At 43.0% G+C, this 12530-nt stretch overlaps 1 protein-coding gene across 5 annotated transcripts in view; it reads right to left on the reverse strand.

Moving 5' to 3' along the window:
• PIK3AP1 (phosphoinositide-3-kinase adaptor protein 1) overlaps window positions 1–12530 on the reverse strand; it is a 46708-nt gene that overhangs the window by 19601 nt on the left and 14577 nt on the right. For 3 of the 5 annotated variants that reach the window (XM_027460804.3, XM_072040181.1, XM_072040184.1), the window contains exons 3-5: window positions 5775–5923; window positions 2689–2833; window positions 1076–1218 (exon numbers count right to left, since the gene is read on the reverse strand). In XM_027460804.3, the coding sequence (XP_027316605.1) occupies window positions 1076–1218; window positions 2689–2833; window positions 5775–5923 (437 nt within the window). Of the gene's footprint in view, window positions 1–1075; window positions 1219–2688; window positions 2834–5774; window positions 5924–8956; window positions 8991–9268; window positions 9303–12530 lie in introns of those variants that run through there. The other 2 variants (XM_072040182.1, XM_072040183.1) reach the window with 2 other exon arrangements.

Consider the following 12530-nt stretch of genomic DNA (forward strand, 5'->3'; position numbering starts at 1 on the left):
AGGGTGATGTAGTAAGTTTTATTTATTTAGAATATATCAGGAAACAATATGCATAGACACTGAGGGTGGCAATGTTTAGATAAACAAGGAACATGAAGAACTTCATGGTCCAACAGAGTATGATTAATCTAAACAGGTAAGAACTACAAACTCCACAACAAGACAGAGTGCAAGGTGAAAGTCACTCATGTAACTGGAAGCATGGAAGACTTATTTCCTACTTCTTTGATGGGCATAATCTCACTTTTGAAGCTGCTCCAGTGAAGTGTCACTCATGCTCTAAGTATGAATAGGTCAATTTTGAATTGCCCTGGTGTACACCCTGGCTTTTGGACTAGTGCTTAGTCAAAGACTGTGAAGCATGCCTTTACCCCAAGAAGGAGCACAGCCCAGTACCACCTGCTCCTTAACTTGAATTAAAAAGGAGGTGAAAGACAGTCTCCTCTACCCCAGGCATGCTGGTGATTAACACCGCTCTCTGTAGGCTTCTGCTACATAGCTAATCAGGGATATGGAGGCAGAAAGCACAGACAACGGATCTGGAGAACTTGCTCGTGCAAGCTTTACCACTGTAACAGGGTTCAGGTACCCTAACTGGCAAAATATGATACAAGAACTGAGGACAGGCTTTAAAGAAATAGAACTATTTGTTTATTCTTAGTACTTATTTTACCCTTCTTCAGTCAGCTGGTGTAAACTATGTTACATTTTCACATCTTTTGCAAAAACCCTTTGGTACAAATTTCCAAACATTTTATGCGATACTTTCTACTGTATCAAGTTCTGTCACCTTAATCTTTTCAAATCAAGGTCTAAACATGGGTGTTGACTGATAGTATTTTCTTTGTTAGCTGGATGGCCTGAATTGCCTTAGCTAACTATTTGTTCCAGATACGGTAAAAGTACCTGTGCTTTTGTTCTAAGGGGATTTTTAGGGACCTTCTCATAGCCCTAACAACTTTGCATTTCTGCATTCCAGAAAAGCAAGAGCGCTTGCCACAAGGTAGCTCACGTCCACCTATCTACTCTTTGAGAAGAGCTGGTTTCCAAAGCAGCCGTTTGCTAGAGTTGTTACCTGGCACATGAACTGTACTGGGTTGGCTGCATTTGCCAGCAGACTGCTGATTTCCTCCATGTCGGTATGGTAGGTGACGCTCGTTTCTCCCACCATCAAGTCCCCTGAGTATATCTTTAGAGGCACTGTCCCAGAGGTTAAATCTTTGAAAGAAACGAGAAGAAATCACCTTTAAGAACTAACAATGGCAACAAGTCTTCATCAAATGCTCCAGGTATAGGAGGAAATTGGAGATACTGTCAGCTGGATACCAAAATAGTTTCTGTTATATACAGTTCATGAAAAGTCACACAAAAGAAAGGTGATGATATTCATCTGAATACCAGGCAGGAAAGTACTTTGGAACAGCCTCCTTCATAGGCATGTCAAAGCATAACACCTGACCTTCTAGGTCATCTGCTAACCCTAGTCTGGACCACTAATGGTAACAGTACTCCACCTCAAATTACAGAACCTCATCCCTCTCCACATCTGGCTTGGGATTTCGCATCCCCTCTCAGTCTCACTACTCTCTGAGTGAAATCAGCTTAGAAGATTTCAGCTTTGCAAGTTTACACGGGCACAGGATTTCTCTCTGACATGCAACTTGGGAGCTTCCTAATATTTTACCCAGTGTGTACTCATAGGTCTGAGCTCTGAAGCACACGTATTTTGAATCCCACTGAAATGAATCTTTCCCTGTCTATATGCCTGGCTGTAACAACTAAGCAACCAATGAAATGGTTACTGTCACACCTGAAAGGAATTCTAAATATATTTTAGCTCTGCAGTTTCTAACAAATACATGTGTACTACATCAAAGTGAAAGTCAGGCTTATAATTCAAAGTGCATGTTAGTTTCCAGGTACATGTTTAAATCAGAAGTCTTGATTTAGGACAGATTAAACTGAACATCTGTATGTGGCTGAGGTAGTTTTCCTTAGACCCATCCACTTGATTGACTTCTTCAGAGTTGCTGTAATGGCTGTTAGTGTCTATTCCCAGACCTAATACATTGACTCTTCACGAACACAGACCACAGTAGGTTAAATAAAATAATCCTGGGAAACCACTATCACTAAAAAGATCAGAAATCTTGCCCCTAAAGGTTACTGAATGAAAAGTTTAGACAACTTAAGCTTTTGTAAGTGTAAATATCTAGAATGACAGAACACATCTGAATTAAAAGACAAGCTACGATAAACAGCTTCATCTCTAATCACACAGAGATCATCACACATTAAACATGTACTGTTATAATCATGCAGTTATTTACCAGCACTTACCTTCTCTTCATGCCTGCCAATACTAACATACTGGTAATACTAACATATAATTAAGTTCAAAGTGCTATACAAGCTGTAATCTTTCCTCAGAACTCCAACTAAGTTTTTTCCACATTGCAACCCCACGACTGCTGCCAGGAAAACAGATCCCGAGCAGCACTCTCCTCAGTTCCATACCAGCAAAGCATCACAGATGAGAATTCAAGTTCAAGATTTCCTGGTGTCAGTGTTTCCCACACTGCAACCTCCACCCTTACACCCCTGACACTTCTCAGGACAGGTAGGTTGGGATAGAAAGGAAACAATGAGAGGTGGGGAGGTGGAAATTCAAAGCTCAGCCCAGCTTACTTGGAGCTTCCACGGAGATTGTGTACTCATTCTCCATCTCAGCCAGCACACACACAGACGATGCATTCTCTGGAGAGAATTCCACTTCAGTTTTCACTTTGCTATCTAGTCTACATTTCATGATAATATAAATAGTGGTCTGCACCTAAGAGAGAAAGGCATTAGAATATGTAGTTTCACAATACAAGAACACTTATTTTAAGCCCCCTTTCCAGGGATTTTGTTGTTATTGCGACTAACAAGTTAACATCTGTCATTTCCACAGTCTTGAATGATTTTCAGTAACATCTTCCAGTCACTGAGTTACTAGGCAGGTGGCTTCTGTTACAGCTTGCACCAGCACGAATACAGACATTAAGCTGATAAAAACTCTGTGATGCTATATTTATAATCTGATTTACTTTCAACCACAGCGGCCTCTTCCCTCAAGCAGCACAGCCCCATTTTGAACAGACACAAAGGAAGAAACTTAAAATTAAAATTCACATATTCTGGAGATGCAACAACCTTATCCAATTATTTTTTATTCTATCTACCTGTGTAGCACGGGTCTTTAGCCAGAGTTTTGTTTAAAAGGCAAGAATTTCAGGTCTGCAAAATTCTCATTGGCCCTATGTTTAACAGTTCAGTTATTACATTACCTGTAATAAAATGTATGAGATAGCTGAAGTCCTTCATTTGGCCTGAGATTTGTCTAGCCTCTACTTATGTGAATTATGAAAGTGAATTCCTGGACCAGATTCTCAGTTCTGAAAACTAGGAGATTTCCTGGGTCATGCTTTGCGGCAGCCCTTCATACTGCAAATGTTGTACTGCTCAGCCATCACCCAGTCAGGTTTTCAAAGATCACCAAAGGCCTGACTTGTGGCCACTTACATGGCTATGTTAGATTCTACAATAACTAACCTGAGAGAAGCCTGAAGAGACATTCTTGTCCACAAACTTAAGCTGAACATAACGATCCCTACCTGGGCCAATGCAAGCAGCCCAGCAGCAACAGAAAACTCAAACGATTCAAGACGGAGTAGAGTCATCTTCCCTAACTCTCATATAACGATTTATTGACTTCATTCCTAGCTGCTCCTTACCATGCTGCAGCTCAACTCAAAACACAGACAAGCCACAGCAAAGGAGTTTTACCTACCTCAACATCATTGTAAAGTATATTTTATTAATATCACAGAATGATTTCGGTTGGAAAGGACCTTAAAAATCATCTAGTTCCATACACACACACAGACCCCTGCCATGGGCAGGGACACCTCCCACTAGACCAGGTTGCCCAAAGTCCCATCCAACTTGGCCTTGAACAATTCCAGGGATGAGGCATGTCTGTTGCTACCACTGCCACCCGTCACCTGCACTAGAGAAATTCACAGACTCACAGAATCATCTAGGTTGGAAGAGACCTCCAAGATCCCCTAGCCCAACCTCTGACCTAACACTAACAAGTCCTCCACTAAATTCCTCCATCAAGGAAGCAAAAATACTCAACCAAGTCTTGGAAACACATGCAGTGAATTCACAAATAGATGCCCGGTATATACAAGGGGACAGCACTATTCCCGTGAACAAGCAAATAAAGCTGATACCAAAAATTCCAGGTACAGTGTTCTCTGTGTTAAGTCAACAACTGTGTAAACATTTAAAGCATTCCAACAGTCTGCTGACTTCCCAAACCACCCTTGCTGTGAACAAGTCACAAGCCACACACACCACAGAGGGAACAAACTGTTTCGGTAAGGATACTTCCTAAAATGACCATTCCTTCCTTTCACCTTTCCCTCTTCCCCAAGAGAATGCTATCCCACGTCAAGAGCAGATTATGTCTAAAGTCCAAGGCACATATTCATAGACTACTGAATAATCCAACACTGAACATCCACGACTCTTGCTACAGGCTCAGATGCACCTCAAACGCAGCACGCTGCAAGGTACACACTAACACTACAAAATAAATCCATCTACCTGACTACAGGACGTGCTGTTTCACTGTCACACACTGAGCTCTTGCCAAGGCAGAAACAAGGTTCTAATAGCCATTTGCAAGCTTGTTACTCCCCCTCCCCTTTCGGTTTACTTCTGGTTTCACTTCAAGGTGTGGTCAACAGCATTTGAGTTCCTTTCCAAAGCCAGGAGACAGACTGTTTCTACCAAATTTGAGCTATTATGTTTATTTTTTTCAAGTTTCTCTGCACAGCACAAAGGTCAGGTTCTAAGTAAAAGCAGAGGATCCCCAAATTACACTGCCTTAACTGGTGCTTTTAGAAAAAGCACAAAGCTCCTAAGAGTTGGCAAAACTGATATGGACGAAAGAAAAAAATAAAACAGTGCTTCACTTCAGTGCACTGAAGCATGAGTCCGCCCCTGGCAGGGGGGCAGAGGAGGAAATAATGTAAAGCAGCAGTCACACTGCAGTGGAGCTTTGCTAAACTGTTAGATGAAGTTTCCTCTGACAGCCAGACCCTCCTACACCAGTGCCTCACATCTCAAAACTATGCAATGAAAGCCCAGCCACTCTGACTGAAAAGTACACTACAGAGGAGGTAGAGACAGTGGTGCCATACACTTCTCTCCCAGTGAATGGTATTAGTTTTTTCCATCTGACACAACGCTAGGCTAAGAAATGTAATTTTTCAGACAGGAAGCCATGATCCCAGCTCTCTGAAGTCACTTGCAGGACGTGCACCAGAACTGCCATACTAGATTGCATCTAGGCTCTGAAGTTGTCTCATTACCACCACCTTACTCCACTTTGCACCCCTAAATGTCACCAGAACATAAAATGGGGAGTCAAGAGTGTGAACTTGCCTCATAACACGCAAGACAAGCAGCTATATTAGTGACAGTATCCATCAGTAAGTGACATTGCAGCCTGGATGATAGCAGACACTGCGTATTACCAAGCTATTTCTGGGCCTAGGGAACTGAGCTCTTAAAACTGAGACACTGAGGACAGGGAGCTGAATGGGACAGAAAAAGAATTATGGACTGCTTTCCAGGCCTGTAAAGCTGCCCACTACAGAGTAGCATAATGTGTTGCACCAGCACACAAGAACACAGCCCACGGAGTGGCCATACAGTACCCCACAGCGTATGCGGTCAGGCTGCACCACCGGATGGTCCGCAGTGCTCGTGGATGATCCATGCTCTTCGTTCATGGCAAGGCTGCAGGAGTAAACTGGGTTCTTCTCGTCTTCTGTTTCTGTGTCAGTCACAGAGTCACAGCCCGAGTCTAAAATAAAGCATATAGAGTCCTATTACATCGTTTCCATTTGCTGAAAATGCACGGACATATATACATCAATCCTAGGAAACAGCCACAGAGGCCAGGTGGAACTTGCAACAGTTCTCAAACCAATGTTTAGAAATGGGGATCTAGTTGAAGAAAGGGAAACTACAGAGTTTCCTCATTTATTCCGTTAAGGGGACTGCTGGGGAACGTTCAGAAAGACACAAAAGTGCTGGAGAAGCACTGAACATGCTTACAAAACAAACACAAAGCCACTCCTATGATGAGATGGATACTCCCTTTCTCTCATTAGGTAGGAAAATAAGTATCTTAATGTCTGGTGTCAAAGTGATCAGCAAATGTGGAGGACTGTTAGTGTTAGGTTAGAGGTTGGACTCGATGATCTTGAGGTCTCTTCCAACCCAGAAATTCTGTGATTCTGTGATTCTGTAAATGGACTCATCTGATTCCAGCTGCACTCTCAGTGCACTGCAGAATAGGCAACAACCTTTAAAGTCCTCCTCTCCTAAAGAAAATGAAGATCTACTTTTATTTCAGCAGTATCTTTACTTTTCTGGACCCTGCTTGCACTGCTTACTCCGACTCCTAAGTTTACTGTAATGTTGATAAAATACAACATGAGGCAATAGTCTGAAGGGATCCTACTACGCAAGCAAGTATAAGCTCCTGTAACTATACAAGAGTGAACTTGAAACATATCAGAGCCTTCTCCTGGAAGAATCACAGCAGTCTACCCAAATAAGCCCAAGAGAAGTAAACACATGTAACTCCACAATCTGCGTATACAAAACATTGTTCTCCTTCCTGATTCACAGTAACGCCATAGATGTTTTATTGATGGAAGACCAAACACTTGGACACAAAAAGGATAGCAAAAAATAACATATACGAGAGTTATCCTACCCTGCCAGGAAATACTTTCCCCAGCTGCAGAAAGGAAATAGACACATTTGCATTTAGTTAGTAGAAAGATTTTTTTAAAATCTGGTTTCTACCTCAAATCATACCTTTTTTTTTTTCCCATTTTCCCAAAACATGGGGTAAAAGTCCCCATGACAACTTTCTTTTGTCAGAAGACTAGCATGAATTCTTAAGCCTACCTACAATAGGCAAAAAATTCCATTCAAATTTTGGAAAACTGTGAAGCAATGAAAAATTTAAGACAATATTTTGGAAATTTTTCTTTTATTTACTACTTACACATCTGTAAAGAGCAATACAAATTATTTGCCCCCAAAATTCCAAGAACATCATTTCCAAAAATGAAGACCGCCAAAAATTTATTAAAGCAGGCTTCTGTTAGGATGTCAGGTCCTGTTAGTCTCACACAGTGAACAAGAGTGAGTCACAAATTTAAGTCTAGACTTCTTCCTTATTATAATAACTAAAGATTGAAACTTAGGATATTTGAAATTGTCACACATTTTTAAAATGTATTTTAAAGTATTTTCTACACATTTGAACAGGATTTTATGAACTACACAGATGTGACTGTGCTTTTAATTGACGAGTTTCAAGTCACAAAAGGTTAGCAAATTATTCAGCTGAAGGTTTGGTCACAGAGTCACACACACACTTAACTTTAAGCTCGTGATTCATTCTACATAGCAAGTATAACCACAATGCTGCTTTAATATTTGCTGTAGAAAGACCAGAGCCAAAAATCTGCAGCCCTAAAGTCCAAGTAAGGCACCACTACCAATATCAGTATTTCTTAAACGTAGAACAGTGTATGTCAATAAGACATGGAGATTTTAAAACAGCACCAATGCAAATTTGCAGATTTGACAGAGAAGAAACTACTTTGACACAGGGCTACGTACTGAAGATCTTACGGATTTTCAGGCTGCATCAAAAAGTATTACAGAAAATGGTCTGAGGTTTTAAATTCCTTAACTAAATATGTTGATTATCATCCAAAGTTATCAGCTGCAGAAGCCAGATCTCAGTTTTGGGAACCCTTGTCCTGGGAAAAGGTGGGCTGCTCCCATCTGGGAGAGCCAGGCTGCCCAGTTGCACAGGAGAAAATTAAAGCAGTAGTCCCACATCCTTCCCTTGCATGACTGCAATCACTTGAGGTGTTTGGCATATGCAGAGCAAGGCAGCATATCCCCTTAGGAGGAGAAGAGGCAACTGTTACAGAATTGAGTCTTATCTCTTGGTTATTTCCAGTATGACTAAATCAGAAAGACTAAGCACATCACAGATAACAGAACCAACAATGACCAGACTAGGAACATGTTAATATTTCTGAATCATAAGCACAAGCTGCTAGGATCCTTACCCTAAGCACACCATCCCCACTCCTTAATATGGAGCCATCGGTGTGGTAATTTGCCCAACATATGGTCTGTGTCAGAGGAAAGAAAACCTACAGCTGTGGATCTCAGCTACAACATCTAAAGTAAGCATGCATGAGAGAGAACAAGCCTCCAGGCCTCTGCTTTCCTGACATTATTTAACACTGGTAAATAATTAGCAGGACAACTACAGGAGTCTGCACTTGAGCTGTTGAAGAAGTTCCGGCATTGCTAGATCCCATCTTGAACTTCTGCTTTCCTGTAACAGAGTTGAGTGCCTGGAGGTCATACGTAAGAACAGAGCTGTTAGGTAATATGGGAAAAAGCACTGTTAATCAGTAATTAGATTAACAGCTGACGGAACAAGCGCTGGGGTTTTGGGTATGAATTATTCATCTGTTTTCTTCATTCAGAAAATTCTGAAATTGTAAGTCACCAACTTCCCCAATAAGCAGCGAAGTGATGCCATGGCCACCTCGCAGGTTCCAGTCACACGCCATCTTATGAACATGCAAGGAAACTGTGCCATTACATTCAGTAATACCCATGCTCTAAAGTGACATGCTGTTAGATCAGGCCTCCTTCTCACTCAGATACTTGGCTAACGACAACCCATTTGCATATAAAGATTCAGCAATTATACCGCTGTAACTGGAGCCAGGTTAGACCGGCCATCACTGAGATCAGACACATTAGAAAGTGATGAGAATAATACCTGAATTGAGTTTCTCCATGAGCAGCTGCTGTAGGTCAACAGCTTGTGGTTATAAAAGGCTCTGCCTTCACTGGAAGCCCTTTCTATTCCCCTTTAAAAGAAGGCTACCTCAGGCCACGCCTGACAGTGTCTGCAATACTCATGAGAATAGCAGCTAGAGGAAATGCGGTCCAAGAAACCCAACCACATTTCCCTTCGAAGACTGTGCTCCCCACCAGGAAACATCAGTAGCTCCGCTGCAGAGCGCAGCCCACACAGCCCCTTATGTCCATCCTGCCTGGCTCCCCACGCAGCTTCCCTGCTGGAACTCACCCCTGGGAAACACAGGCATGGCCACGTCCTTCACGAGCCTTTTAGCAGCTCTAGAAACCAGCACAAAGCAGCCAGTTATTTTGATATTTTGCTGTACAGAGCACGGAGCTTGCTCTGTCATCCACTTCCTCCTGGCCAAGCTGCGTGGAGCTGACAGCTGTGGTTTCTCAGAAGTCAGCCCTGACACCACAGGACATGTGAGTGCTTGGATGCAGTCAGCAGCCTGCCCTGGCCGCTTTGCCATCCAGATACCAAGGCAAACGGCATGACTGAGCAACTCCTTGTCCTTGCAAGTTCTGCATGTGTAGACTTCCCCCTCACCAGCACCTGTCTGTCAACCAGCTCACCGGCAGAGGAGACTGGTTTTCACAAGACCTCCAACTTTCACCTTGGTATACCTACAGCAAGACAGAAGACCTTCAGAGAATTCTGCTGTCATCCAAGACTTACAGCTGGTCAGCTTCCTCTTCCAAACATGAAGGAGGACATTAAGACTGCAAGTAATGCCAGCTGCCTTTGCAAGAAGCAGGCAAAGTCCTGATAAACAAGTTGGAGGAGCAGGGAAAGTTATCTCGCATCATGCTAACCTCAAGGTCCCTGCTTTCCTCAAAAGAAACACATTCAGGCAGTATTTTGTGATAACCCCTCACACCGGGTTATACCATAGCAACACTTCCCTTCTCAACAGAGTGAAGAGAAGCATGCAGAAAAGCAGCAGGTGAGGACAAAAACTCAGCACAGGAAATAGGACTTTGTAAAACTGCCTCTACAAAATAACTTACGTATGGAACATCTCCCCCTCCTCTCCAAACACCACCCCAAGCAGCTTGTTTAAATCTCCAAGCACAGCACCTAAAACCAGATTCTCAGTTCTACAAAGCAAGTGGTCACATTTTATTTGTGGTTATATTTCCAACCCCCCCTCCCCTCCCCAAGGAAACAAAGCTTATTTTGCTATGCCAAGATTTGCTTGAGCAACTGTGCATAGCCACACATGCCCATCTCTTAGGGAAGTTGGTTTCGTGCTACGAACACGACCGGGTTTATCAGAGACCTGCCGACAGGACCGATGCTTCAGCAAACTGAGAAGCCAGTTGGTAAAGTTGTGTTTACCCCTGTAACCTCCTAAGACAACATACACCCTTAACACTTGAGAGCACACATTACTCCACAGCTCCTCTATGAATCACATCTAACTTCAAGAAACGCTTTTCCCTTATTGTATTTTAAAAGTAAAAACATGAAACTGAAAGAGCAAATCTCTTTGCAACAGAGTGCAAGAAGCTTTCATGACCTTCATTAATGTTTAACCCAAGTGAATTAATCTGTTCACTTTTCCTGTCTCAGTGTTCCCAACTGCTGCTCCCAGGTTATTTTTTAAAATTTCTTCTTTGAAATGAGCAAGTATTTGGAGAAAGTTGAGTCACCGAAAGAATGCCAAGGGCAATTCCATGTCCCTGCAGTAAATGCTGGAAGGTAGGGATGAGAAAGTGCCCAGTAAATGCCATACCAGGGTTGCATTGTTCTGACAACAGTAAGATTAAGAATGGAAAGTCTGAAAAGCAGAAACACAGAAAAGAGAGCAAGAGAAAAAATACCAGACTAGAAAAGAGTAATAAAATAAAATCTCTGGCACACCGAGAATCAGCAGAGAACAGGAAGACAACGTATAGGATCAAAGGCACCTTCTGGGGGATTATTCTAGTTTAGGGACAAATGTCAGCAGTAACTTCCAGTTGGCTGTTTGGACTAGGTTGAGCTTCTAATTAGTGTTGTATGTTGGTGAATAATTAAAAAATTGTGTGTTTACATGATGGTCCTGACTTTGATCCCATTGTACTGCAGACACAAAGCCCATTGCTTCTCCTTTCCAAACACGACAATCAATTCCCAAGTCCAGATGGACAAAGGCATGAGTTTGTCAGACACTGCAAGTGACGAAGCACTGTCAGCAACAAAGCAACCGTGATCAGACACGTACATAACCACTGCACCTCACTTGGCATTCCCTGGCCTGCAGAAGCACAGACCAGAACCCCACATGGGAAGTCCTTCCTGCACTAGTGAAAGATGGAGGTGGGAGCCGTATTAACAAGCAGCTGGGATTCTTGTCATGGATCCAGTGTCTCAGAAGCAACAGCTGGAAAACTGCTTACCACACGGCATCTGCCCCAGCAAGGCTCCTCAGGCTCCTCTGCTCATTCTCTAGATGGATCTGAGATAGCAACGACTCCTACACTGCCACATGCAAGGCCTTAGGGAATGCAAGGGTCTCCCTCCAACCCCACTAACAGGAAAACACTGCCCCAGTATAGACCCCTCAAAATATTGTTTGGAGACAGTGTGCAAAATTCTGCTCGTAGAAACATCAGGTGACCTTTCAGAGTCATGGAGAGGAACTGTCATCTCCTATTGCCTAACAAAGCATGAGCAAAAACACTGCTCCTGTAGCACTGGTACTTGACCAGAAAAGATTGTTTTGGCTCAAATGTATACCTCACTTCAGAGAGTAATCACTAAACTTGGCTTAGAAAATTTGCTAAACTGCAAAAACAAAGTGTGCACTTGTCTGGAGGACAGATGTTCACAACAGAAAAAGCTACAGCAGTTTAAAATACAATTGCACCCACCACGGCCCTCCTCCCCTCTCCTGCTTCCCCTTCTTGTCTTTACTTTCACCAGAGGCTGGGGCCCACGCAGCGGAGCCAGTGGAAAAGAACGTGTCTGGCTGCGTCACTGAAACGCAAGACCAGGATCTTTGCTTGAGCAGCTGACAACTGGGGGGTTAAGCCAAGTTGCCAGCCGCTGAACTTCAAGACGAGGAGGAATTTTCATACATTTCATTCATACCTCCTGCAAAGATAGTGACCTGCCAGCTCATGGTGAAATGCACGGTCCTTATTACAACACACAAGATATATCTGCTGCAGCTTATCTGACCTCATCTGCCTTGAGCTCAAAGTGTGCCTGGCTATGACAGTTCAGAAATTGCAAGCCAACTCATTGTAATTCTCTGAGCTTTTAGTTAGCTTGAGGGTCTCACAAGCCTAGCGTTCAATTTGTTACAGGATTAAGTACATAAACCTAAAGACCGAACTGGGGTGCAGGGGAACAGGACAGAGACATCTTCTGCGGAAGATGCAGAGCTCTGACCACCCAGACAACAGGCACCATGTACCTGACCAAAATCTCAAGAAAGAAGGGCTGGGATGGTGTGCTTCAAACACCTGTGCCAGGAGGAGGCCAGATGTACTGAAGAAGT

Source organism: Anas platyrhynchos, chromosome 6 (genome assembly GCF_047663525.1).
Source record: "Anas platyrhynchos isolate ZD024472 breed Pekin duck chromosome 6, IASCAAS_PekinDuck_T2T, whole genome shotgun sequence".
In the NCBI taxonomy this organism is placed as follows: Eukaryota; Metazoa; Chordata; class Aves; order Anseriformes; family Anatidae; genus Anas; species Anas platyrhynchos.